The sequence below is a fragment of the Colletotrichum fructicola genome (assembly GCF_000319635.2).
Source record: "Colletotrichum fructicola Nara gc5 chromosome Unknown KSG_Nara_v1_contig02, whole genome shotgun sequence".
Lineage (NCBI taxonomy): Eukaryota > Fungi > Ascomycota > Sordariomycetes > Glomerellales > Glomerellaceae > Colletotrichum > Colletotrichum fructicola.
The window spans coordinates 400931-422326 of NW_027094052.1; the positions used below are offsets into that span (position 1 = coordinate 400931).

The 21396-nt window shown below is 52.3% G+C and overlaps 9 protein-coding genes across 9 annotated transcripts; 5 read left to right on the plus strand and 4 right to left on the minus strand.

The window, feature by feature from the left end:
• Positions 1-461: 461 nt before the first annotated feature.
• On the plus strand, positions 462-1627 carry CGGC5_v002786 (uncharacterized protein; the record flags this gene model as incomplete). The annotated part of the gene is made up of 3 exons (XM_032031664.1): positions 462-710; positions 775-841; positions 897-1627. The coding sequence occupies 3 exons, from the start codon at positions 462-464 to the stop codon at positions 1625-1627; spliced, it is 1047 nt and encodes a 348-aa protein (XP_031888689.1).
• Positions 1628-1966: 339 nt separating this feature from the next.
• CGGC5_v002787 (uncharacterized protein) lies at positions 1967-2581 on the minus strand (the record flags this gene model as incomplete). Its single annotated transcript, XM_032031665.1, has 1 exon — positions 1967-2581. One exon carries the CDS (start codon positions 2579-2581, stop codon positions 1967-1969), a length of 615 nt encoding a protein of 204 aa, XP_031888990.1.
• A 2532-nt stretch (positions 2582-5113) lies between these two features.
• Positions 5114-5536, minus strand: CGGC5_v002788 (uncharacterized protein; the record flags this gene model as incomplete). The annotated part of the gene is made up of 1 exon (XM_032031666.1): positions 5114-5536. One exon carries the CDS (start codon positions 5534-5536, stop codon positions 5114-5116), a length of 423 nt encoding a protein of 140 aa, XP_031888887.1.
• A 1055-nt stretch (positions 5537-6591) lies between these two features.
• On the plus strand, positions 6592-7627 carry CGGC5_v002789 (uncharacterized protein; the record flags this gene model as incomplete). The annotated part of the gene is made up of 2 exons (XM_032031667.1): positions 6592-6952; positions 7005-7627. The coding sequence occupies 2 exons, from the start codon at positions 6592-6594 to the stop codon at positions 7625-7627; spliced, it is 984 nt and encodes a 327-aa protein (XP_031888886.1).
• Positions 7628-9625: 1998 nt separating this feature from the next.
• On the plus strand, positions 9626-12019 carry ustP-4 (Peptidase S41 family protein ustP; the record flags this gene model as incomplete). Its single annotated transcript, XM_032031669.1, has 3 exons — positions 9626-9785; positions 9864-10256; positions 10317-12019. The coding sequence occupies 3 exons, from the start codon at positions 9626-9628 to the stop codon at positions 12017-12019; spliced, it is 2256 nt and encodes a 751-aa protein (XP_031888940.1).
• Positions 12020-12311: 292 nt separating this feature from the next.
• Positions 12312-13203, minus strand: CGGC5_v002791 (uncharacterized protein; the record flags this gene model as incomplete). The annotated part of the gene is made up of 4 exons (XM_066151035.1): positions 12312-12343; positions 12403-12453; positions 12525-12703; positions 12764-13203. The coding sequence occupies 4 exons, from the start codon at positions 13201-13203 to the stop codon at positions 12312-12314; spliced, it is 702 nt and encodes a 233-aa protein (XP_066009307.1).
• A 297-nt stretch (positions 13204-13500) lies between these two features.
• On the minus strand, positions 13501-14592 carry CGGC5_v002792 (uncharacterized protein; the record flags this gene model as incomplete). The annotated part of the gene is made up of 1 exon (XM_032031671.1): positions 13501-14592. The coding sequence occupies one exon, from the start codon at positions 14590-14592 to the stop codon at positions 13501-13503; it is 1092 nt and encodes a 363-aa protein (XP_031888939.1).
• Positions 14593-16112: 1520 nt separating this feature from the next.
• Positions 16113-16677, plus strand: CGGC5_v002793 (uncharacterized protein; the record flags this gene model as incomplete). The annotated part of the gene is made up of 2 exons (XM_032031672.1): positions 16113-16428; positions 16508-16677. 2 exons carry the CDS (start codon positions 16113-16115, stop codon positions 16675-16677), a joined length of 486 nt encoding a protein of 161 aa, XP_031888678.1.
• A 2601-nt stretch (positions 16678-19278) lies between these two features.
• CGGC5_v002794 (putative extracellular serine carboxypeptidase) lies at positions 19279-21059 on the plus strand (the record flags this gene model as incomplete). The annotated part of the gene is made up of 3 exons (XM_032031674.1): positions 19279-20489; positions 20549-20988; positions 21037-21059. The coding sequence occupies 3 exons, from the start codon at positions 19279-19281 to the stop codon at positions 21057-21059; spliced, it is 1674 nt and encodes a 557-aa protein (XP_031888912.1).
• Between the last annotated feature and the right edge of the window lie 337 nt (positions 21060-21396).

Here is a 21396-nt window from a genome sequence, read left to right on the forward strand (position 1 = left end):
TCCAACAACATAAGTAGCCCGGCGATGCGGTCGCTGGCAGGGGCCACGTTTGGTTCGCGGAGCAGACTTTACAAGGGTTTAGCGCGCGACTGCGCAGCAATTGTATGCCAAGTCGTTGGTTCGGTGCCATCCGCGGCGGCTAAGTTACGACCCGACATTCATAAGTCAAGGGGTTGCCGGCGAACAACACGGCCCACAGCTCATGCTCCTCTTCCACTGGCACTTCTCTTTAGACCTCAGCTACAGCTTTCTTAGAAGCCATGCGCATTTTCCCACTCAACCGTCTCTGGCGCCGGTCCAGCAAATCAGCCTCTCGGCCCTCTCCCACAGCTGAACCCAAGAGATCGCGAGGGCAACACGAGCCGCAGACGTTCGAGACGGAGTTTGTCTATCATGGCATTGACTTTCAGAGGATGTTTGAACGCTTTCACCCGGACTTTGAAGAACTTTTCTTTACAATCATGGAGGCCTTTGATGGTTTGTCGGAAGATAATATGAAGGATAGGACACAGGAAGTTGTGGGCGCAGCACAGAAAGCTTGGGTTTCATACGTCGAGGAGGCGCAGAAAGACAATGAACCCGGCCAACGAGTGGAGATGTGGGAGTTCTGGGACATTTATACGCGGATGGTCAGCTGCGTGCCATATCGTCACATTGGGCAGCGATTGCTCACCGACGTTGTGCTGGAGCTGGAGATCATTGGAGAGGAGGTGAGATGCCTGCGGAGGGATTATGCGTGTCTATGTTTCAACGCTAATTTATTCGATCTCGTAGACTGAGGACTCGGCGTGGAAGGACTTGCCTGAGCTTGGACAGACATTGAGAGAGGGGTGGAATGACGGTGAGACTTCCCTACGTAAAGCTGTAGCCGATGTTTTCCTAACAACTGGGGATAGATCCAACGCGTACGGATCTCTCCATGGACGGATGTACTCTGGAGCATTGGCTCAGTTTCAACGCCTGGTTCGCGCGCCTGGTTGGGAGCGGGCCGAAGCGAGCACTGAATCTCATGCTGTGGTCGATAAAGGAGGGTCTCGAAAAGGACTTAGAGAAGCTCGCAGGGGACCTGGAGAGCGAGAGGAAAAGGCGCAAGGGAGAGTTTGAAGAGGATCTGAAGGAGAGGGAGCAGCAAAGAACGAAGGCCGAGCTGTTGTGGATGCAGGAACATGGGCTGGAGTGTGCCTCTCGGAGTTGTGTGGACAGTGAGCCGACGAAAGAGGACGAAGCCGCCAGAGCGCAACCGGCTGCGACGCCCGAGGGTCCGCCTGACGAGGCATCTGAGGGCACTGGGGAACATGCAGAGAAGGACACGAAGGTGTTGTGCCCCGAAGCGGTGACGAGAGTCGCCGTCGCTGCGGAGTATTTCATCCACGCGGCACCAGTGATCTTGGAGGAGAGCCTGATCTGGCACACTCGCGGCCCTTTCGATGACCAAGAGCAGCGGATATACCGAGCAGGACCGTTGTTTGCGGGCACTTTCGGATTTAACCTGGAGAGATGGGGATTCTGGAAGAGGCGGTTGGGGGAGTTGAAGAGTCAACTTGGAGACGAAGAGATGGAGAGGAATGTGGACGAAGCGTTGGAAAAGATGAGTGCCGTTGAAGTGGCTGTAGCTAGACATCTGTAGTATACTCTTGAGAGAATCCTCAGTTTAAACGGTGCTTGCATTCACATGGCTTGCGTCATATCACGACCTTCACTATTCATTTGGGGAACAACTTGAGCAACAGCACCAATCTGTATTCATCGAATAACTCTACCTCGTGTACAAAGTAAAGTTGCGTTAGGAAGTGAATTTTAAAACTCAATATCAATCCCAGCATCGCGTCTTCCACCGTCGTCAATCTGAAGTCGTCCTCCGCCACATAATAGGTCTGCGCCAGTGCCACTTGGTGAGGTAGATCCGGTACAGCTCAAGCCTCTTGAGGTTCCGGCAAACTTGCGCGCCAAGTCGAGTTCGAGTTCCTTAGACGCAACCGTTGGGTCGGTTGGAAAGGCACTGGCGAACACATGTGGTGCCAAGCTTGACATCACGCGACCATCCAGAGACCAACGCATTCGCCTTGCAGCGGTTCATGGTTTTGACGGCAGCGTTGAACAAGTGCTGGGTCCTGGATCCGCTAACCCGTCTGCTCCAGCTGATGCAGCAGCGGTTGTTGGTGCTGACATGGACATCGGCCCAGCACCAATAGTTGGCAGCGGGCAGGGGCTGGTTGACGAAGGTAGGGCCGCCGAGGATGTCGAGAAGGCGGCCGCAGATTCCGGTGCGAGCCTGGTTGGTTTTGCTGCAGCTGATGGTGTTGGCACCGCAGGTCTGGCGGGTGTCGAGGTCGGCGGCCTCGAGGTCCCGTGCGTCGATGGCGGGAACGGAAGGGTCGACGAAGCCTTCGAGGAGACCGTTACCGAGGACTCCGGCGTACACGAGGTCAGGGGCAGATGCGTTGGTAGCGGCTAGGAGCTCGGCCTTGCCCTCGAGGGGGTCGATGACGGCCTCGGGGTCTTGCTCTCGAGTGGAGAGGCCCTCGGGGGCAGCGAGGGCAACTGAGGCGAAGTAGGCGACGATAGCGACGGTGAAACGCATTGTGATAGGTTTTTGAGCTTGGTCTAAAGAGAGGCAAAGTTGGATAGAAGAAGGATGAAAGAGAGACAGTGATGGTTTTGAGGCCTGTTGTTTCTTTTTGATGCTGTTGGTGAGCTGATCAGAGATGTTGGAAAGTCGGGACGCAAACCTGTTTATATACGTTTTCTCTTCATAGGATTTCCCTAGACTTCTACTCCCTTCTACAAGCAAAACAACTTCCGGCCCGAAGCACATGCTTCCTAGCCCGTCTGGAACGAGACTTTCGCGACGCTCTTCTCATGAGCTCTCAAGTTACTTCTTACTGCTGTATTCGATCTGGTCGAGGAGCTGAGACTATTAGCTGAGACGACGAGCTGACATGTCTCGATAACATCGAGGGATAGCAAAGTGATTCTTCGGATAATGATCGTATTGAATACTTTGTATGGCTAAGTCAACGCCTCAATAACGTTTGTAACAGTCTGCCCCACGGGGTCGTTAATGCAATGTCAGCTCCTGTCTTGCTAGAGTTTCTAACGTGCGCCACTTGCTGCGGCATGCCAGGCTCGCGCCGTCCAAACCACTCTCCACTGTCACCAGCTCTGCAAGGCTGGCGATAGTTTCACACATGATCAGTTCTTGCTTTCACGCAGAGGCCTTGACATTCCAGGATGTAAGCCCTATTACCAACTATCTGCCAAACTCGACACATATCGACTCTGTCTCAGACATACTTCTAAGGGTACTTGACTTGGCATTGACCCGGCGGCACAACCCGAAGACGCTTGGCATAACCTGAGCCAAGAGGCTTCAAGGATCGAAAAGGCCCGCTTAAGTGAATAATTGAGAGAACTTCTGGGTCTTGTCTTGGGTGCCTGAAGAGCCTTGCAGCGCGCCGAGCCGCTCATTAATTTTGGACCGCTCCAGATTGGCCGGAGCATTGGCCGAGCTGAGACGATCAAGACAACAGGGTGATCCTGATCCATATTAGGCAGTACCAGGTCGCAACATCGGAGCATAGTTAGTTATCAAGAATGCGCCCCGCGGCTCAGGGACGATCGTGTAAAACAGTTTCATGCGCCCCGACGTCAACTGGCATCTTCTGTATGGCAGGAAGCAGGTTCAACCAGACTTTCAATCTCGGCCTGAGCGGGATCAAGGGCGAAAATTCGCCGCCTAACTCAAGAGGCTTGAACTGTACCAGATGAACCTCGTACGAGGCGCACCTGAATTATTTGCGTGACTACAAGTGAATGTTGGCATCACGTAAGAAGAACTGGTTATAGCGAAACATTACTGGTGAATGGAATGATCAAGAAGACCTTGAGACATGCACCTCTTCCCGTCTTAGATCTAAAATCTGATGATTATAAGGGTTGAGGCCCAACTAGTACCCCTTAGGTCTTTTGAACCTTACCTGTCTCATCTAACATGCCGTTATGTCATGCAGTTTCCAGATTTCTTCCAGGTGAAAGCGATGATACGAACAGTGAAGGCACTGCTAGACTTCACAGCAGGCTCTTATCATACAACTGGGCAAAGGTTCATTCCTTTACACCTGAGGCACGAAGGACCTTTACAGGCACTTCGATCTAACCATCTGAGAGAATTTAAAAGTGTTGAGAAGCAGCCGATGTGCTAGCTACCGCCTCTACAACATTGCATTCTGCATTGCCCATTCTTTATCGGCCCCAGGATTATCCAAAACATAAGAGGGGGGCGAGCGTCCCCCAGTAACAGCGCCTCCCGCAGGAGAGCCGAAATTTCTAGCTACGCAGCGGCGATTGCGATTCCATAGGTTCCTCCAGTCCTAGCAGTGCTGTCTGGTTTATCGTTCTTGTTGACATCTCCTTCGGTCTTTCTAGGCGACTTTCTCCATGGCCGCTTTTCTCGAAACCTGTTTAATCTTGAGACTTGGGTGTACACACGTCGGCTATATCAGCGTCTGGCCCATCTGGCGGTGAGCAGATGTGAGAACCAGCGGCTTCTCGGAGTAATAGAAACCATGAATAGCGCTGCCAGTCGTCCTGACCATGCTTATCAATCGGGGTTCAACCCGACTTGAAAGGAGACAGCGGGGCCCTGAACGGGACTTTGGCTCAACCGCTGAAGACTTGAAGCGTGTTCTGGTGCCTTTTCTGGATACCCCCCCTGTAAGTGATCATCATATTTTCCGCTTTTTACTCTTTGATGCAGACGCTAGGGCTTCTCCTGTCCCTGTCAGGAGCGGGCCGCCATGCAGGCATCTACCGAGAACTATTTAGCTTGGAGAGAGATCTTGGACAAGGTCCACGGAAAACAAGTAGCAGTCGTTCATTGGGAAACACATGAGCGTCGATGAACAGGAAGCCGAGTCATTGTTCAGTTTAACAGCAAAGTCCACATTTGGCCATGCTTAACAAATTTAAAGTTCAAGAATTACATTCTTCACTAATCCGAAAATCTCTTCATAAACTTCCACCTCCCATACATAAAAGCATTTCCAGCCTGAACGTCCTCGCATGCGCGCAATAAGATAAAAACATAAGACAAAACTTCAGGGCCCTGGGTATCTTAGGTGTAGACAATGATGGCGCCGACGTTCTGGTTGGATGGGACGCTGAAGCATCCGCCACCGGTGCCGGTCGCAATCTGCGTGCTGCAGGTGTTGCTGCTGAAGAGGCGCCACTTGAAGGTGCGGCCGTCGTCCGGGAACAAGAAGCGGACGGAAGCGGAGTCGGCGGCGTTGGGGTCATAGAGACCGTTGAACTTGGAGCAAACGGCGAGAGTCTCCTCGTGACCGGTGAGAGAAACTCCGTTGCCGTTGCCACAGCCGTTGGGGTACCATTCGACGAGGTACAGAGAGTTGGGAGGGATCTGCGAAGCTTGACGAGCAGAAATGTCGTTGACATTGTCGCTAGAGTTGCGGAAAGTAGGCGATGCCACGACGGCAAGAGCCGAGGAAAAGAAGGTAGCGAGTTGCTTAATAGAAACCATGATTACGAGTCTTGGTATGCTGGAGTTGGACTTGATACTGGTGAAGACAAGAAGTGAAGAGAGAGACTGGGGTTGAGATGTCTAGATGGGTTGATGAGGGCCAGATTGCATTCTTTTGGAAAGGCGGACGAGAGAATAAGTATTTGTAGAACTCCAGTCGGTGAATATCTTACCAAATAAATCTACCAAAGTCCCTTTCGCGACTTGATGATATTTTGTTGCCTGCGTCTCTTCAAGGGGTCCCGAGTAAACGCCTCGAGCCTGATGATGATCTCAATGATGATCAGCCAGGTGGCATGGATGTGAAGTCTTCAGTGACTCCTCCGCCAGTTGGGCCCTGTAAAAGTGGCGCCTTCATCGGCCGAGCCCTGTAATCGTAGGAATGGTTCCCACTCCTTGCAATATCCAACGAGAAAGGGCTTCTCTAGGCATATACCTAGTCTTATCAAAAACCTAAATTCAGCCTTTTCTATGGTCGAATGTCAACCTGCGTGTTGATCTTCTATTTCCGGAATCATTTCTTTCAACCACAAACAGAATTTTGGAAGCCTGGAGAGGCTATGTCGCTGCGTCGCGTGGGGCTGGTGTGAAGCTGTAGCCTGATGCAACCCTTCGTAGATTTTGTGGCCCAAGATCGACAACTGCCGGAAACCCCTGATGGAAATGTGGAGCTGCCGAGAGGGTCACCCAAAGGGACTTTGGAGTCGATCAACAACTTCAGCAGAGCTATGTGAGCACTTAGTAGCCTGATCTAACATTAGAGAGACTTTTGGCTCAAGATCAAGATCAACAGCTGTCAGATTAACCCCGGTTCAGGATGTGGATAAGCTGAAAGCATTAGGCAAACGCAAAGAACTTTGGGGACGATCATTAATTCACAACTTCTCAGAGTTTAGACAGTTCGGATAGATCATTGCTCATGCGAAACAACTATAAAGACGAGTGTCTGTAACACCATCATTCGGGCTTTCCTCATCATCCACAACATCATCTCAATACACAAGTCTATCCTTCCATCCCATCAACAGTACTTTGATCTCATCTTCAGCTCAACTATGAAGCAATCGTTCATCCTTCCTGCGGCGTTCGCTGCCCTGGCCACTGCCCAAGATGTTTCTTGGTGTAAGTCTGAGGGATGCAACGACTGCCCTTCCTCCATCGCCAGCAGTGGTCCCGGATACCCTGAGTGTGTCATTTACGACACCAACACCGTCTTTGGTGGCCAGGGCTTCAAAGAGGGCACCGGAAAAGTGAAGTACCTTGTCTGGGGTGACTTCATCGACCCTTGCGGCGGCCAGCCCGGTAGCTACATGGTCCGATCCCCAGCCAGCTTGACTACAACTGGTTGCGGAGATCTGATCTACCACACCGAGAATGCCGAATGCTCTAGCCAGCTTCGCATGGAGGATACCTTCAGTAAGTAAAAGAAGTCTGCAGTCTTGAATCAAATTCTAACAATGAAAACTAGTGGTTCAATTCTGCTGCGGTTCTGGTGACTGCGAGGCAGCTGGTGTACCATGGGGTCGCCGCGACACCGAGGGACGCAGCGTCGGCAGCGGACTCCAGGGTGGCTACCTCAAGTTCGCCAACGGCACCGTTATCGAGCCTCTCGCAGTTGGCTCTCCTCCGAAGGACAACACGCTGAAGGCCACTGAGTCTCGCAACCAGGCTCGTTGCACTGGTTTCAAGAGCAAGTCTTACCAGGCTAACGGCGAGCCCTACCTCACCACCTTCGACACTCAGATTGTGTCCGGATCCGTCCCAGCTGAGGAAACCGACCGCACCATCACCATCACCTACGATCAATCCGTTTCTCGAACCACCTCTTTCTCAGCCTCGCTGGGTGACCCATTTGGCGTTGTTTCTGTCTCCGTTGGCTTTGAGTTCAGCGACTCCGAGAGCAAGGGCTTCCAGACCGAGCTGACTGTCTATGCCGGAGAGACTGGCCGGGTCGGTTTCACACCTGTCTATCGCTGCACTAAGGGCACTTTGGAGACGTGCAGTGGCGACCGTACCTCGGAGGAACACACATGCACCCCATGGATCTTGAACGGTATTGTCCAGGGTGACTACCGTATCGTCCAGACTTAGGATGTTAGAACAAGATATTGGTTTTGAAAGAATGAAAGACTTCCGTGTTTACTTGACAGCATTTGGAAAAAGAGAGGAATTTTTTTAGCGTTATAAACATTTCCACTTCACAAGTTATATTAATAGACCAGAGATTGAACGTTTCTAAGCTTTTCCATTCACGGGGTGGAGCATCACAGGTTGCCTGTTTGTCACTCCTCGTCTTTTCAGTAGATTTTAGAGTGTCAAACGCAGCTAAACTCACATAATGGCATTCATTCAAAGCGGTAGCATATGCTGCTCTGGCTGAAAACTCCTGAATACTTTAGTGTTCTCACTGCACGCACGCGCAAAACGCCAGAACACCAATGTCCCATACGGGCTTGTTATTGCCCGTCTTGTGAAGGTGATCTCTTCAGTCAGTTTAGGGGCGTCAGACTTGAATGGATCAATGTATAGACCGGAAGTCTAACTGCACTTTCATAAAGGTAGGGGCTTTAGTGACATTTCTTTTGCGCAAACTTGCAAATACCCCATCAACTGCCAGTAGAATAAACCACTTAAAATCAGCATACGCCATTGATTTGCTGTGATTCTGCTTTGCAGTAAAGTTAGCTATTCGCTAGAAGAAAGTGTAAATCACATCAAGTCAGATTAATCCTGGATTCTCATATAGTGTAGTCTACTATCACTGATAGGGCGCTGCGCTTTATACCATAGCAACCATACCATCTTGTTCAGTAATGTTTACTGCAGACAAGAACCACTGGTAGGGCTAGCTGACCTTAAGTCAGTCTATGTTCAAATATGTCCTGGTGATGAAGTTTATATTAAGCCACAGGAGCTCACTTATTACCTTTCACATCAATTCGAGGGAGTTAAATGCTGTACGAGCAAGTACAAATGAAATAGGATAATCAAGTAAATGTACATGTATTACGTGCACTTAGAGCATGCTGGTTGTGCTCCTCTATTAGAGCACAATGGCCTCCCGGACTTTCACCACAATTTAAGCAAATGAACGCATCATGGAGCTGCTCTTTGGTCATGTTCACGAGAAGGCCGAAAGAATGTTTCGCCACCACCCGTCCTCCGATCCTATACATCGCAACAGCAGTGTGTCAAATCATTTGGTCAACAGCTCGTTGCAGAAAAGCATTTCGAATTCGTGTTTGTTCCTCGTATTCGATATTCGCCTTGACGTCATTCATTGCCTGCTCAACATTCAATCGTCCTTGATTTGTCGCCAAACATGCCCCTGTCCTTTTCTTTTGAAATGTTGGCCCAGCCTTTGGCCATTTCTTAGCAAAAGAAGCTGGAATGAAGTGACAAATAAGTTGTTTCATGAATTCTCGCGGTATTCCTCCGAATTGGATGGCACGAGGAAAAGAAGTCAAATATCCAAGGGTGTTGGGTGATATCCAAAGACAGAGAGTCCAAAACCAGCCATCATCTCGCTCAATCAAGGATGCAGCCAATGAAAAACTGTCAATGGCCGTATCTTGAACCGTTACGAGAAAGTATACATCACTGATGATAAAGTGATGATGAGTAACCGAGTCTACTTTCGCTCGGCGACCCACGTGGTGCAACTGGAACTATATGCAGAGTCGCACTCGTCTAAGACGAACTAGACACACTGTCATTGATTGCAGCCTACAAACCCTGGGCTCGCAACATGCCCCAGCCGGATCCAGTATTGTCATCTGGGCGAGCGCCGATTGGATGACCTGAACCTTACCCCGGGCATCTTCTCTCCAGCATCCCGTCCAACACGATACGATGAACAGAACCCACCCACCCACGTCCGCCAAGATGCACCAACAGCATCCAGCGTACAATTCCCTCGGCCGTGCCTGTTGGAGCCATAAGAAAGGTTTGCCGTGTCGGCTAGAGCTTGCCGGGAACAGCTCGCTAGCTGCCGGGCAGGACATACAAAAGGCCAATAACCCAGCAGGCGATGAGAAACGTGGGCCGCGATATTGTCAACTGCGATCTCCTCGCCACATCGACGACAGAATGTTGCACCACGTAGGGGCCCTCGTGCGAGTTTTGCTCCTTGCGGGCCCTGCCGTTGCCGCGCCTTCGGCTTCAAGCCCACTTTGGAAACGAGCAAATGGCAACGCCTGTGCAGAGATTGGCAAGGCCTACGACGGGGCCGTGCTAGAGAACACGACAGGTATGTCAACCGTAACCTTCCCACGAGGTGTGCACGACGGCGATGGCGGACGCGAACTCACGTGCGTGGTGCATGTAGAGAAACTTGCGGTGAGACCCTCCTTGGCGTTCGACTGCCTGCGCTCGGTCCCGGTCGATGTTGAGAGAGACGTTACGCTTGTCAAATACCTCAGACCATGGCTCGAGTTCCAGAGCACTGTCGGCATTCTGCAAAACCCCCCGGAGGGATACCTCTACCCCGGCGTCGATATCTTTGGGGGGCTCACCAATATCACCCAGATACTGAAGGCCGGTGGCTACCAGTCACAGCTCGACTTCGCAAGCGACCTGTATCGGCTGATTAATGTCAAGCCCCGTGACGGCCATCTGGTAATTACCCCTGTGATAGGCACTTTATTCAGTTTTGAAACGCCCGCTCTCTTTGTGTCAATCTCCGAAGACGGTATCGCGAATCCCAAGATCTACCTTCACTGTAAGACGATGGATGACCCTGTACCTATTTGACGAACAAGACCTGCTGACCCCAGGCTAGCCGACTATGAGAAAAGTGTGGAGCAAGGGTATATTGCTTCTGAGGTCGTCAGGTTCGACTCGGTTCCCATTGTCGACCACGTCCAGCAGCGAGCCGTTGACAACTCCCGAGACCAGGACCCTAATGCAGCGTATAACAGTCAGCTGTACAGTGCTGCCCTGGCGAACGTCCTCGAGACTACTGGGGCCCGTCAGTTCCTGTACACCACCCTCGCGGACGAAAGCGTGATCGAGTTCGCCAACGCCACCAAAGCAACCATCGCCAATATCGCCTGGGTGGCGACCAACTTCTCCGGCATCAACTCCGCCGAGGCCGTGCACGAGCGCTTCGAGGTTCCTGGGAAGACCGGCGAGACAGAAGTGCCCATCCGCCACGTACGGTCGGGCTTCGCACCGGCTCTGGCAGGATACCCTGAGGCCTTCGTCATCCACGAGGACAGGTACCAGAGCGGCTATCTCTTTAACGAGTCAGCCCTGAAAGACACCGCCGTCCTTGCTGTGAATCTGTTTATATCGCCGAACCAAACAGGCGGCGGGACCATCCTCCCATCCGATGTTCTCGCAGACCTCCTCGACTTCAGTAGGGTCAGTGCCGAATTCGTCGAGACCAGCAGGAAGCAAGGCAAGTCCAGGCTCATTATTGACCTCCAGGGTAATGGTGGAGGCCTTGCGTGGAATGCCATATCTTTATACGCCACCCTCTTCCCCAACAACAGCAAGGCGCACATGAAGATGCGCGTACGTGCGCACCCCCTCCTGAACTGGGCCGGGACCATACTTGGGAAAATGGGCGCCGATGTCAAGATCATGCCCTACCCGGTTGGGTCCAGCGGCTTTCTCGATAAGGACTTGAAGAACTTCACGGACTGGAGCAGCTTCTATGGCCCCGAGAAGATCGGCGAGGATGAATACACCAACATCATCCAGCCCCAGGAGGTGTCCTATGCTTCCGATGGACTCCCGGGCATTTTCACCATCCCCGAGCCCTGGTTCAAGCCCGAGGATACCATAATTGTGACTGACGGTCACTGCGCATCCGCCTGCGCCTATATCGTTGGTATAATCACCCGTGAGCTCGGTGTTCAGGTCGTTGCTATGGGTGGTCGTCCTATTGATGCACCCATGCAGGCGGTTGGCGGCACGAAGGGCGGCCCCGTCATCGCGCTGGGAAGCTACCAGAAGCTCTGGCCGGCCCTCGGCCCCGTCAAGCCGCCCGAGGGTATCGAAGTAACGCCCTTCGCTGAGGCAGACCCGCCGCTCGCTGGCATGCCCACAGATGGATGGACTGTCAACTCCGCAAACGTCTATCCCAACGACGACCTAGGCGCGCCCCTGCAGTTCCACTACGAGGCGGCCAACTGCAAGCTATTCTATACCTGGGACACGTTGACCAATATGACTAGCCTGTGGTCTGCGGTGGCGGACGTGAAGTGGAACGGGGCCAAGTGTGTCAAGGGCTCGACGGCCAACGACGACGGCACGATGGACACGTCAACCCCTGGCTACTCCGAGAAGGTCTTGTCGGGCTTCGCATGGGCTGCCGGCCCCGGCGACGTAACCGAGGGACCGCGGTCTGGTGGGAGCAGCAACGACAGTGCAGGGACGGGTGACAAAGACAAAAATGCTGCTGGCTCTCTACGGGCTTCTTGGGACGTGTTGTCTATCGCATCTATCTTGACGACGGTTTTGGTGTCTGTCATGTAGATTGGGTGAGACAGGTCGAAAGATATTCAACCTGCTTTGACGACGTCCTCTGGCTTGGAATCATACCACACGCCCCTCCTTCACTGGACTTGCCTTTCCATAGTGCCGGCCTCGGAAGCCTCTGCGCCAAACTGACAGCCCATATCATTATCCCCATCGACTTCAGAATTCACTGGCCTGCAAAGAAAGGGCTGGTTCAAAGGTCCAACAATAACTAGGCAGTGCAATGGCGATATATCTGTTTCTAGAAACTCTGATTGTATCTTGAATCCAGAACTCCGTACCCGCTAACTCAAAATGCCCCTGACGCTCCTCCGGGTCCCACTGAACACCATGTTAATGGATTGATACTGGCCGGCGCAGATGAATGGCAGACAACTTACTGGTTGAGCGACTCATGCCAAACTCCCTTGCCAGCCGCATCTTTCTCTTCACTAAAAACACAGATGACAAGTCAGCGACCAAACGACGTGTTGGAATGTACATATCTAACTGAATTACTCACCTCCGTCGATCCCCTCGTGCACCTTTTCGGCATTGGCAACTCCAGACTCCCATACCTTGCAGCACCACAGTGCTACGAGCATGTCAAACTGGGCGCGCGGCAGGGCCGCCGTGACGACCAGGCTGTGTTCGGTATTATCATGCATGGAGGCAATCAAAGCCCCTTGCGCATCCGCCCACCTATTTTTGTTGATACTGAACACGGGGGCGCTGTCTTTGACAAAATTGGGTATGCTGTACTTGCTGGTCTTGCCTCTGATGTCAACAGGTAGAACAGTCGTACATGCCTTTCCCGGCAAGCGGCTTTTCTTGAGGCCAACATCTTGAAGGCCCGGGACGCGACGGCTTGCACGCTCGATAAAGTAGTGAGGCGAGTCGGACGGCAGCTTCACGTAGCCACCAGGCCCCGAGCGCATATATCGCAAGTCATATATATGGCGTTGGCGTCCCGAGCCATCTTGCTTTGGCTCAACGCGCGAGAGCTCTACCTCCGTGGTGATATCCGAAAGGCTTGAGACACCAAGACTGAGATGATACAGTGGCGGGGAATCTGCCGCTAGAGCGTGGATCGACTGGCCTTCTATGACGAGAGTTGTGGGGGGGCACACCTCCTGATACGGCTGCGAGACCGCGTCGTAGGGTGGCAGAGACGTCTCGGTCGAGTCACGGGGTTCGGTCATGGTGCTTTCGGGAGATCCGACAATTTTGCAATCGGTTGATATGTGCAGCTCTGATGGCTTCACAGGAGTGTGCAATCTCGGAAGTGAAAGTAAATAAAGTGACCGAGGAGAGTTACGGTTACAGCCCTCCTTGGTGTGTTGAATAAAAAGAATGGAGCGGGGTATTCATGGGAAACGATGAGATTAACACGACCGAGTAGCACCCGCCATAGGGCATGTGCCAGAACAGCAATGATAGTATTATGCAAGACGGGGACCTGCCTAGGATAGCTAGGAAAGAGACTCATGATGCCCACATCAGGACCTATCATAAACTCCAGGATACTGCCACGCCGGTACGGTACAAAAGAAGAACAGCCATACGGAGAAGAGACCGGCGATTCGCCTAGCCGTCGACGGCGGCTTACTGGCGAGTCTGCCAGGCATCCTCCCGCCATCCACGCCAAGAACATGTTCGCACAAGCACACGGCCCAATTTAGGACGAAAAACGAGAACTCGGATGCTGCATACCCCCTGCGATACATGACCCAGTTCACCAGCGCGTGACCGGCCGCAGAAAGCAAGAAGACCCACAGAGCGCGAAGCGCCTTGGGCAGAGGCGGCGTATAAGCCGCGAATGGAACGACATGCAGCCGGTGCCAGAAAACGCCCCAGAAGCGGCAGAGAGTGTAAGCATCCCAGATGGAGCCGAAAAGCTGTGGTCCCGCCCAGTTGCTGGGAGATTCCCAATTCAACACCGAGACGAAGAGTGCGGCTGACAAATGGTGCATCATCGTCAAGCCGCAGTATGTGATCCATATCCAGTGCATGCTCGTGATGGCTCGGAGAACATAGTCCGAGTATGCGAGCCCTGGAGAAGTCCAGGGACTCGGAAAGACGGTCCGCTTGTCGGGCGCAAAGCTGTGGATCCCGAGAGGGAGGGAGCGCAGTGTCCGGGGGAGTAGAATCTCGGATATCGACCAGTCAACAAGCCAGAAGACCAGGGTTCTCGAGATGCGACCTAGACCGAACGAGATGCGGCGCTGACATCCCAGCGTTGATCCCGTGGCGGGCCGGGAGCCGCAGGGCTCCAGCCTCCGGATATTGCACCAGAGAAGGGTCGTTGCCTTTAGCTGTGCAGAGAGGGAAAGACCAGCCGTACTAGTTCCCTTGTCCAGGAGCAGGATAGAAGTCGTGTGCGCCGTCACTCCGATGACAAAAGGCACAGCAAGCAGGGGCAGCTTGCGCAAGGCCTCGCCACTGGCCCCCAGGCTTGCAGCAACTGCAAGTACATGAAGGGCGGCTAGAATTATTCTTGGTCGTCTAGATTCATGTCGTAGGCCGAGGAAAAAGAAAAGGAGGGACGAGAAGAACCAGCCAATTGGCCACGCAAAGATGATAGCCGCCATATTGCAGCAAGAAGACCAGGCAGCAGCCGTCACTTCACACAGTCAACCGTGATGGAATTTATAAAACGTTGCCCGAGAGTGGAGAGACTGAGAAGACCCATCGCCATGCATAGAACCTACGATTACCTAAAGTACCCCAGCAACATCGCTCGTAAAGGAAGGTGAGAGCCGGGTTGGTCCAACACCATACTGTATTGCGATGCAATACATGGTCTCACCGGCCAAAAGCTCCAACTTCCAACACGATTACACACTGACTCATAATGCTTGGCGGGAGGGCACTGCACTGTGCGCAGTCAAGGTAGTAAATCAACGTAATAGCAGAGCGGCGCCAGGCCGGGTCTGTAATTAGTCGGCTCATTTCTCCGTGCCGTATTTGTAACTCCTGTCCGTGATCATGCTTAGGTACGGGTACAGCGTTGGCCCAAAGTGGAACCCCAACATGATGGCCAGGGTCCTAGGAACTTACATGGGTGAAGTTCGTGTTGGTCCAACATGAGCTACAGACCACCGTCAGCGTAGCATTAAGGATCTCGCTCTGCGACTTGGCATGCTTAACCTTGAGTCTTCCAACCAATACAGCTAAGCCAGTTAGCAGTTTATCATAATGCCGTTAAGCATCTATGGCGGCCTCGCGCCTAAAGGAATGTGCAATTACACTTACCTACCTCTAACATGGGCTACTTATCTAAACTAATGTTAGCTTAGTATATCAGTCTCTATATTGAAAAACGACCCTTTGGACTAGATTTCAACTTAGGAGAATGGAAGCCGTTTGATTTAGATGTATGCAATCCGTACGCTATAGTCAGTTTACAACATAGTTGTAACTTGCGAGACTTAACTCAACAACGGCGGGGTTGGACGAACACTGCGTCAAGACAGCAGCAGCATCAGATCAAAATAAGATTTTCCCGTCATAGCTATACAGTCGGGCACTCGCCATGCACAGCTGCGGCGTTGAGTCAATATTTTCATTGTTGTTGGCGCAGGCCTCAAATCCATGTCATGGCGGCAGGGGCGGAGCTCTTTCCGTGGAGTTGGCCCGAACGGGCTCGTAGGGTTTCTCTCTGTCTGACTGGCGGCCGGCTGGCCGGTTTGTCTTTTCTTTGACTCTCATTCGGGCCCCGTGGTATTTCGATATCGCACAGCCGGGCGGTCGCCTGAGTCGCCAGAAAGGGCACTTGCGTGAGAACGTGGTACGTCTCGTCTCGTGGCTGTCGAATGGCGCCAGCTCTGTCAATGCATGTAGATGTGTGTGAGCCGGCCCTGGGAGATGAGGAGGGCCCGTCAGAGCGCCGAATCAACCAATCAACCAACATAGAAACAGACCTCGAGATCGAATCGACGACGCAAGCAGGCCGAGGTCTCGTTCTCGTTGTGGCAGGCTGCGGCAACAGATATCATGATAAATAGCCGTTAGGTCCCCGGATGAAAGCGTCCAACATCTGTTCCAACCACAAACACCATCGACACGAAAAGTTTTCTATAACTACCCAATAACACCACCAGCAGCCACGATGCCTCTCGCCGCTCTCCCGACGCTCTTCCTTTCCATCTTTTCCATAACGGTCCCCGCCGTTGGTCCCATCGTTGACTGCTATGTTCGTCGCGCATGCAAGATCGCCCCTTCGAACGAGCCCTTCTCGACCGAAGACCTCGCAAGCTCCATCATCCCGGGCCTGAACGAGACCGTTCAGATCCGTGCCGCGAGCGAGGGCCTGCTGGAGACGGCCGCTGCCACGGGCTACTGTGGCGTTCCCCAGTACAACTTCGACATGTGTAACACCGACTTGGGCAGAGTCACTATCTACACCTCCATTCCCGGAGCCGGCGGTTCGTACAATCACCTACGTCCCTGATACTCCGAGATACTCTGAATGAATATTCGCTAACTTTCCGCGTGCTCTTCCAGTTGCCCGGTTTGATAACGTGCCTCCCACCTGCATGGTTCTCTCCACCGTTCTTACCGGCGGCTGCGGCGTGGCTCCCCCCTATCCGACCGTTTGCGGCTCGGCCTGCTTGCAGTACTCCGGTCTCAGCGAAGCCCAGTTCAGACAGTTGGGCGATGCTCTCAGGCGTTAAATCTAGTATCTATCACAGGGCGGACAAGGTTACAGTTACAGCTCCCAGGCAGAAAGAGCTACACGCTTGGAGGCGGGGGTTTTCGGTACATATACTTTATACGCTATAGTTAGAGCCTAGAGGGAAGATTTAGGGTCATAGCAGTGTTAAGTCTCTTAGCAGAGTAGTACGCTGGGAACAGACTGTTAAACTTCTTAAGTGTAAATAAGTCGCTGGAGATCAGTGTATAATGAGAAACTGGCTTAATTCCCCGTGCCACCCTTTATCAACTCGTGCCTCGTTTGTAGTCAGAACGAAGCTCTCGACCGTTTCTTAGCAGGACATGACGTATTCCCCGCCATTTATCTTAGACAATCTCATCTCACGCTAATAAACCTCGCCCTATTGATTCCGCCTTTTGGAGTCTCCTTGGAAAAGGTAGAGCTCCTGATACCTAAAGCAACTACGGGAGTTGCGCCGAAAGAGATCTGTTCAGCTGAAGCCGACCCTCCATCAAACTTTCTCAGTGGTATAAATACTCGCCCCTGATCATGGGTGAGAGAGGTTATCTGCCTCTTAATTGTCCGCACCAACTGCATAATGCGTTGTAGATGTTGCTTCATAAGCTATTTGATAGACTTCTGCTATTGGGACTTGAGGCAGGGCTTGTAGTTGGAGCTGTTGATCCTCTTGGGAATATTGCATCAGCGCTTCCCCATGGGTTCAAGCTTCCTAACGCCCGCCGTGTCGTATATGTAATGCAACTGATGCTGGAACGATGTTGAATGCTGGAGATCAAGTGAATTAAGAAAACCTACCGCAGCTTATGAATCCAAATTACTTAGCTATTTAAAAACCTGGAAGGGGGCGGTTCCATTGGAGGCCAGTGACGCCAATCATTGTACCGAAGTAGTGAGAATGATATCAGCAGAGATCATTTGTTCTACAGCTCATGTCGGAACGGAGTCCACTGATACATTCATTCCATTCACCTGACGTTGACGAGGTCTTTTTCGTGCCTGTCATGATAGTGGAGGAGGCAGTACACTATATGTACTCTTCCGTTGCTCGTCTCCTCCACAAAACAACGACTTTGGAGCCCCCGTCGGTCCTTTATACAACCCAAGACTAGATTGACACTCTGCAAGGCAGCAGATAGTCGTGCTTCTCCTTTGTACAAGGCAACAGCAATGTCCCAAAGCTCTCTCTCAACAGCGTCCTCAAGAATGGTCGTGAGCTGGCGATTCGCTTCAAACTGTGCTCGCATATCGCTAGGTATAATGAACCTAGGCTTTTCCAGCTTCTCTCCATAGATAAAATCGTCAATCAACCTTCTTCTGCTTATTGAACTCATGTCCGTAAATGACAATGCGCTTCGGACAATTTCGTAATCCAACTCATCGTATTTCGCCCACTTGACGGATTTTGGTGCCAGCAACATGTCTACTGAAAGAAAATCTTGCGCTTTTGAAGCAAACAAGAGGCTGTGTCTCATCAGAGTACCAATCAGATTCGTGTCCTGACACCTTGAGATCGCGGCGCTTATGGTCTCCCACCATTCTTCACCTCGCTCAATGCTGAGATTCAGAAGTGTCTTTTCATGCAACGTCTAGTCCCACACGTGGATCAAGTCAGCAAAGAAATCGGATATGTTCTTGCGAAGATCGTCGTCAAGTTCGCGGTCCCAGATTCGTGCGGAAAACTGCATCTGCTCGTGCTGTACTGGTGTATGCCAACCCTTGCACAGTATTGTGCACATCTTGATCTACGCCAAATACGTGGGGTTCATTTGGCTTGAAGGTCTGAGGATAATCTGGTATGCGCGCGCGTCTAGGGAAGTTCCTGCTGTGAACTGGATGATTCCGGCGCAGAGTCGGACGGCGATGGAAGGCGGAGTGGGCGAGGGCAAATACAAGGGATCGACGCTGGAAGATGAAATAGGGACGGAGCAATTAGGGTTGGTTCCATTGATAAGGAGGATGATGACGAAAGAAAGTATGGGACAGTTATGCGACCAGCGTGCTTCTTCTCAAGCCAGAAACAGGGCATTGATTGGTAACATGTTCAAGTAAACTCTAATTGAAAAGTTAGCAGGTCCTGGGTGAAATACTCACGATTCTCAACAGACAAAGAGCTAGTGAGCATCGTTTAAGAAATTTCTAGTTCGCTTTCAATGAACAAGGACATGTTTAGAGCATCTGAGTTCTAGAGTTCACCTGACTAGGTAGGTACACAGGGCGATGTTTCGACCTGAGGCGCCTGGATAGAACGCCTTAACAGGATTTTGGTCTGCTCTAACGTAGACACTAGACGTCCATTCGCAATTTAGGATGAATTATGGGACCAAACCACAAGAAAGTCTATTTGAATCTATGAGTAAAGCGTAGCCAAGTATATAAACAGTATTCTTTCTCTCTATCGGCTTTTTTGATCGAGATACTGGCAATCCAGGGTGTCTTGGGACGTAAGACAGATGATAGTGAGAGTGGAGCCCGTGCTGTGGCCCAAGCTTTTCTCGAACCCCGCACCAATCAACTGGGCTCCGTATTTTTAGTCACAAAAACAAACGCGACCTCCATCGACCGCCCACCATCATTGGCTTCCCCATCACCAGCTGGCGGCATGGCGTTCTGGAAGTTTGGAGCTTGCTTTCTCCTGGGCGCGGCCCGGGCCGTTGACGGACTGCGTCCGCAGCATGTCGCGAACCAAGAGGGCTGGAATACCCTGCAGCAGCAATTGAGCTTGAAGTCGCAGTCCGCCTCTGTCGCGGCTATCGCGGACTACCCGGAGTACAACCTGTCCGTACCTATTGATCACTTCCACAACGATTCGCGGTACGAGCCTCACTCGGACGACTCCTTCAACCTCCGCTACTGGTTTGATGCGAAGCACTACCGCAAGGGAGGCCCGGTCATCATCCTCGCGGCCGGAGAGACTGATGCTAGGGAGCGTCTCCCGTTCCTCGACCACGGTATCCTGTCCATCCTCGCCAAGGCCACCGGAGGCGTCGGAGTCGTCTTGGAGCACCGATACTATGGCAAGAGCTTCCCTGTTCCCGACCTTACCACGGAGAACCTCCGCTTCCTGAGTACCGACCAGGCTCTCGCCGATACGGCGTACTTTGCCAAGCACATCAGCTTCCCCGGCCACGAGGACTTGAACCTGACTGCGCCCGGCACTCCGTACATCGCCTACGGAGGCTCATATGCTGGCGCTTTCGCCGCATTTCTCCGCAAGCTCTACCCCGAGGTCTTCTGGGGCGGCATCTCTTCGTCCGGCGTCACGGCCGCTATCATCGACTACTGGGAGTACTTTGAAGGCGCCCGCCTGTTCGCGCCTGGAGAATGCGCTGAAACAACCCAAAAGCTTACTCAGGTCGTCGACAATATCCTCCTTGGCAACGGGAAGAAGGTCAACTCTGACGACGTCGCTCAACTGAAGGAGCTCTTTGGCCTCAAGCCTCTTGAAGATGCCGACTTTGCCAACACCCTGAGCTTCGGCATTACCGGCTTGCAGTCGACGAACTGGGACCCTGCCCTTGACGATGCTTCGTTCGGAAAGTACTGTGCGACGGTCTCTTCCGACAGTGTGATCTTTGGCAGCACCCGCCATCTCAAGTCATCGGTTGAGAAGCTGCTTGAAATCAGCGGCGCTGACAAGAAGCTGACGAACCGCTTGCTCAACTACGTTGGTTATGTCAAGGACTACGTCAAGCAGGGTTGCCCCGATGGTGACCTGCTGAGGTGCTTTTCTAGCAGAAACGAGGCCAACTATAACAACACCTCAATCCGCCAGGGCGCGGGCCGAAGCTGGACCTACCAAGTTTGCACCGAGTAAGTTGAATGTCTCCTCTTGGAAACTCCTGAGTCCTACCTGCTGACAAGTATGACAGATGGGGCTACTTCCAAACCGGTTCTGGCGTGCCGAAGGACCAGCTCCCACTCATCTCTCGCGCTATCGATGTCGATTACAGCTCTCAGTATTGCCGCAGGGCTTTCAACATCACTAAGGATCCCGACGTTGAGGCGATCAACAAGCACGGCGGCTTCAACTTCAGCTATCCTCGTGTTGCCATCGTTGACGGAGAGGCTGACCCTTGGAGAGCTGCCACGCCTCACAAGATCGGACTCGACCGCAAGTCGACGACCAGCGAGCCTTTCCTTTTGATCCCCCTTGGCGTTCATCACTGGGATGAGAACAGTGTCAAGGATGACGATGTCACTCCTGACTTCCCGCCTACCTCCATCAAGGAGGTTCACGCCCAGGAAGTCAAGTTTGTGGAGGCTTGGATGAAGGAGTGGGAGAAGGCGCACAGCAGTGGCGCCCAAGAGGGTACGCGTCAAGGAGCCAATCATATTAGTGGCATGCTGACGAGGACAGGCATGGTTTCTGAGGAGCTTTAGAGTGCTGTTACAGAGTAGACATTCAGGTCGCTGGCTGCCACTGCCTCTGGCAGATTTGCACATAACCTACCGCATGTGTTATCCTTTCGGTACCTACGTTACCCCCAGAGTAGACATACAAGTAAACTTGCTAGCCTGCTTCGGGATATGATGTGTGGAGAGGTGATGAGCATGTTGCTGGTGACATCTTCTACAGGCGACGCTTATTCTTCGTGGGTCACTAACAAAGCCAGGAGTTGAAAAAGAGTGTTGTATCAACCACGCACTTGCACGTAAATGAGTTCCATGTTACTAATGAAGCCAAAGTCCGCAGCTTCCGAATCAACGTCACATTCCT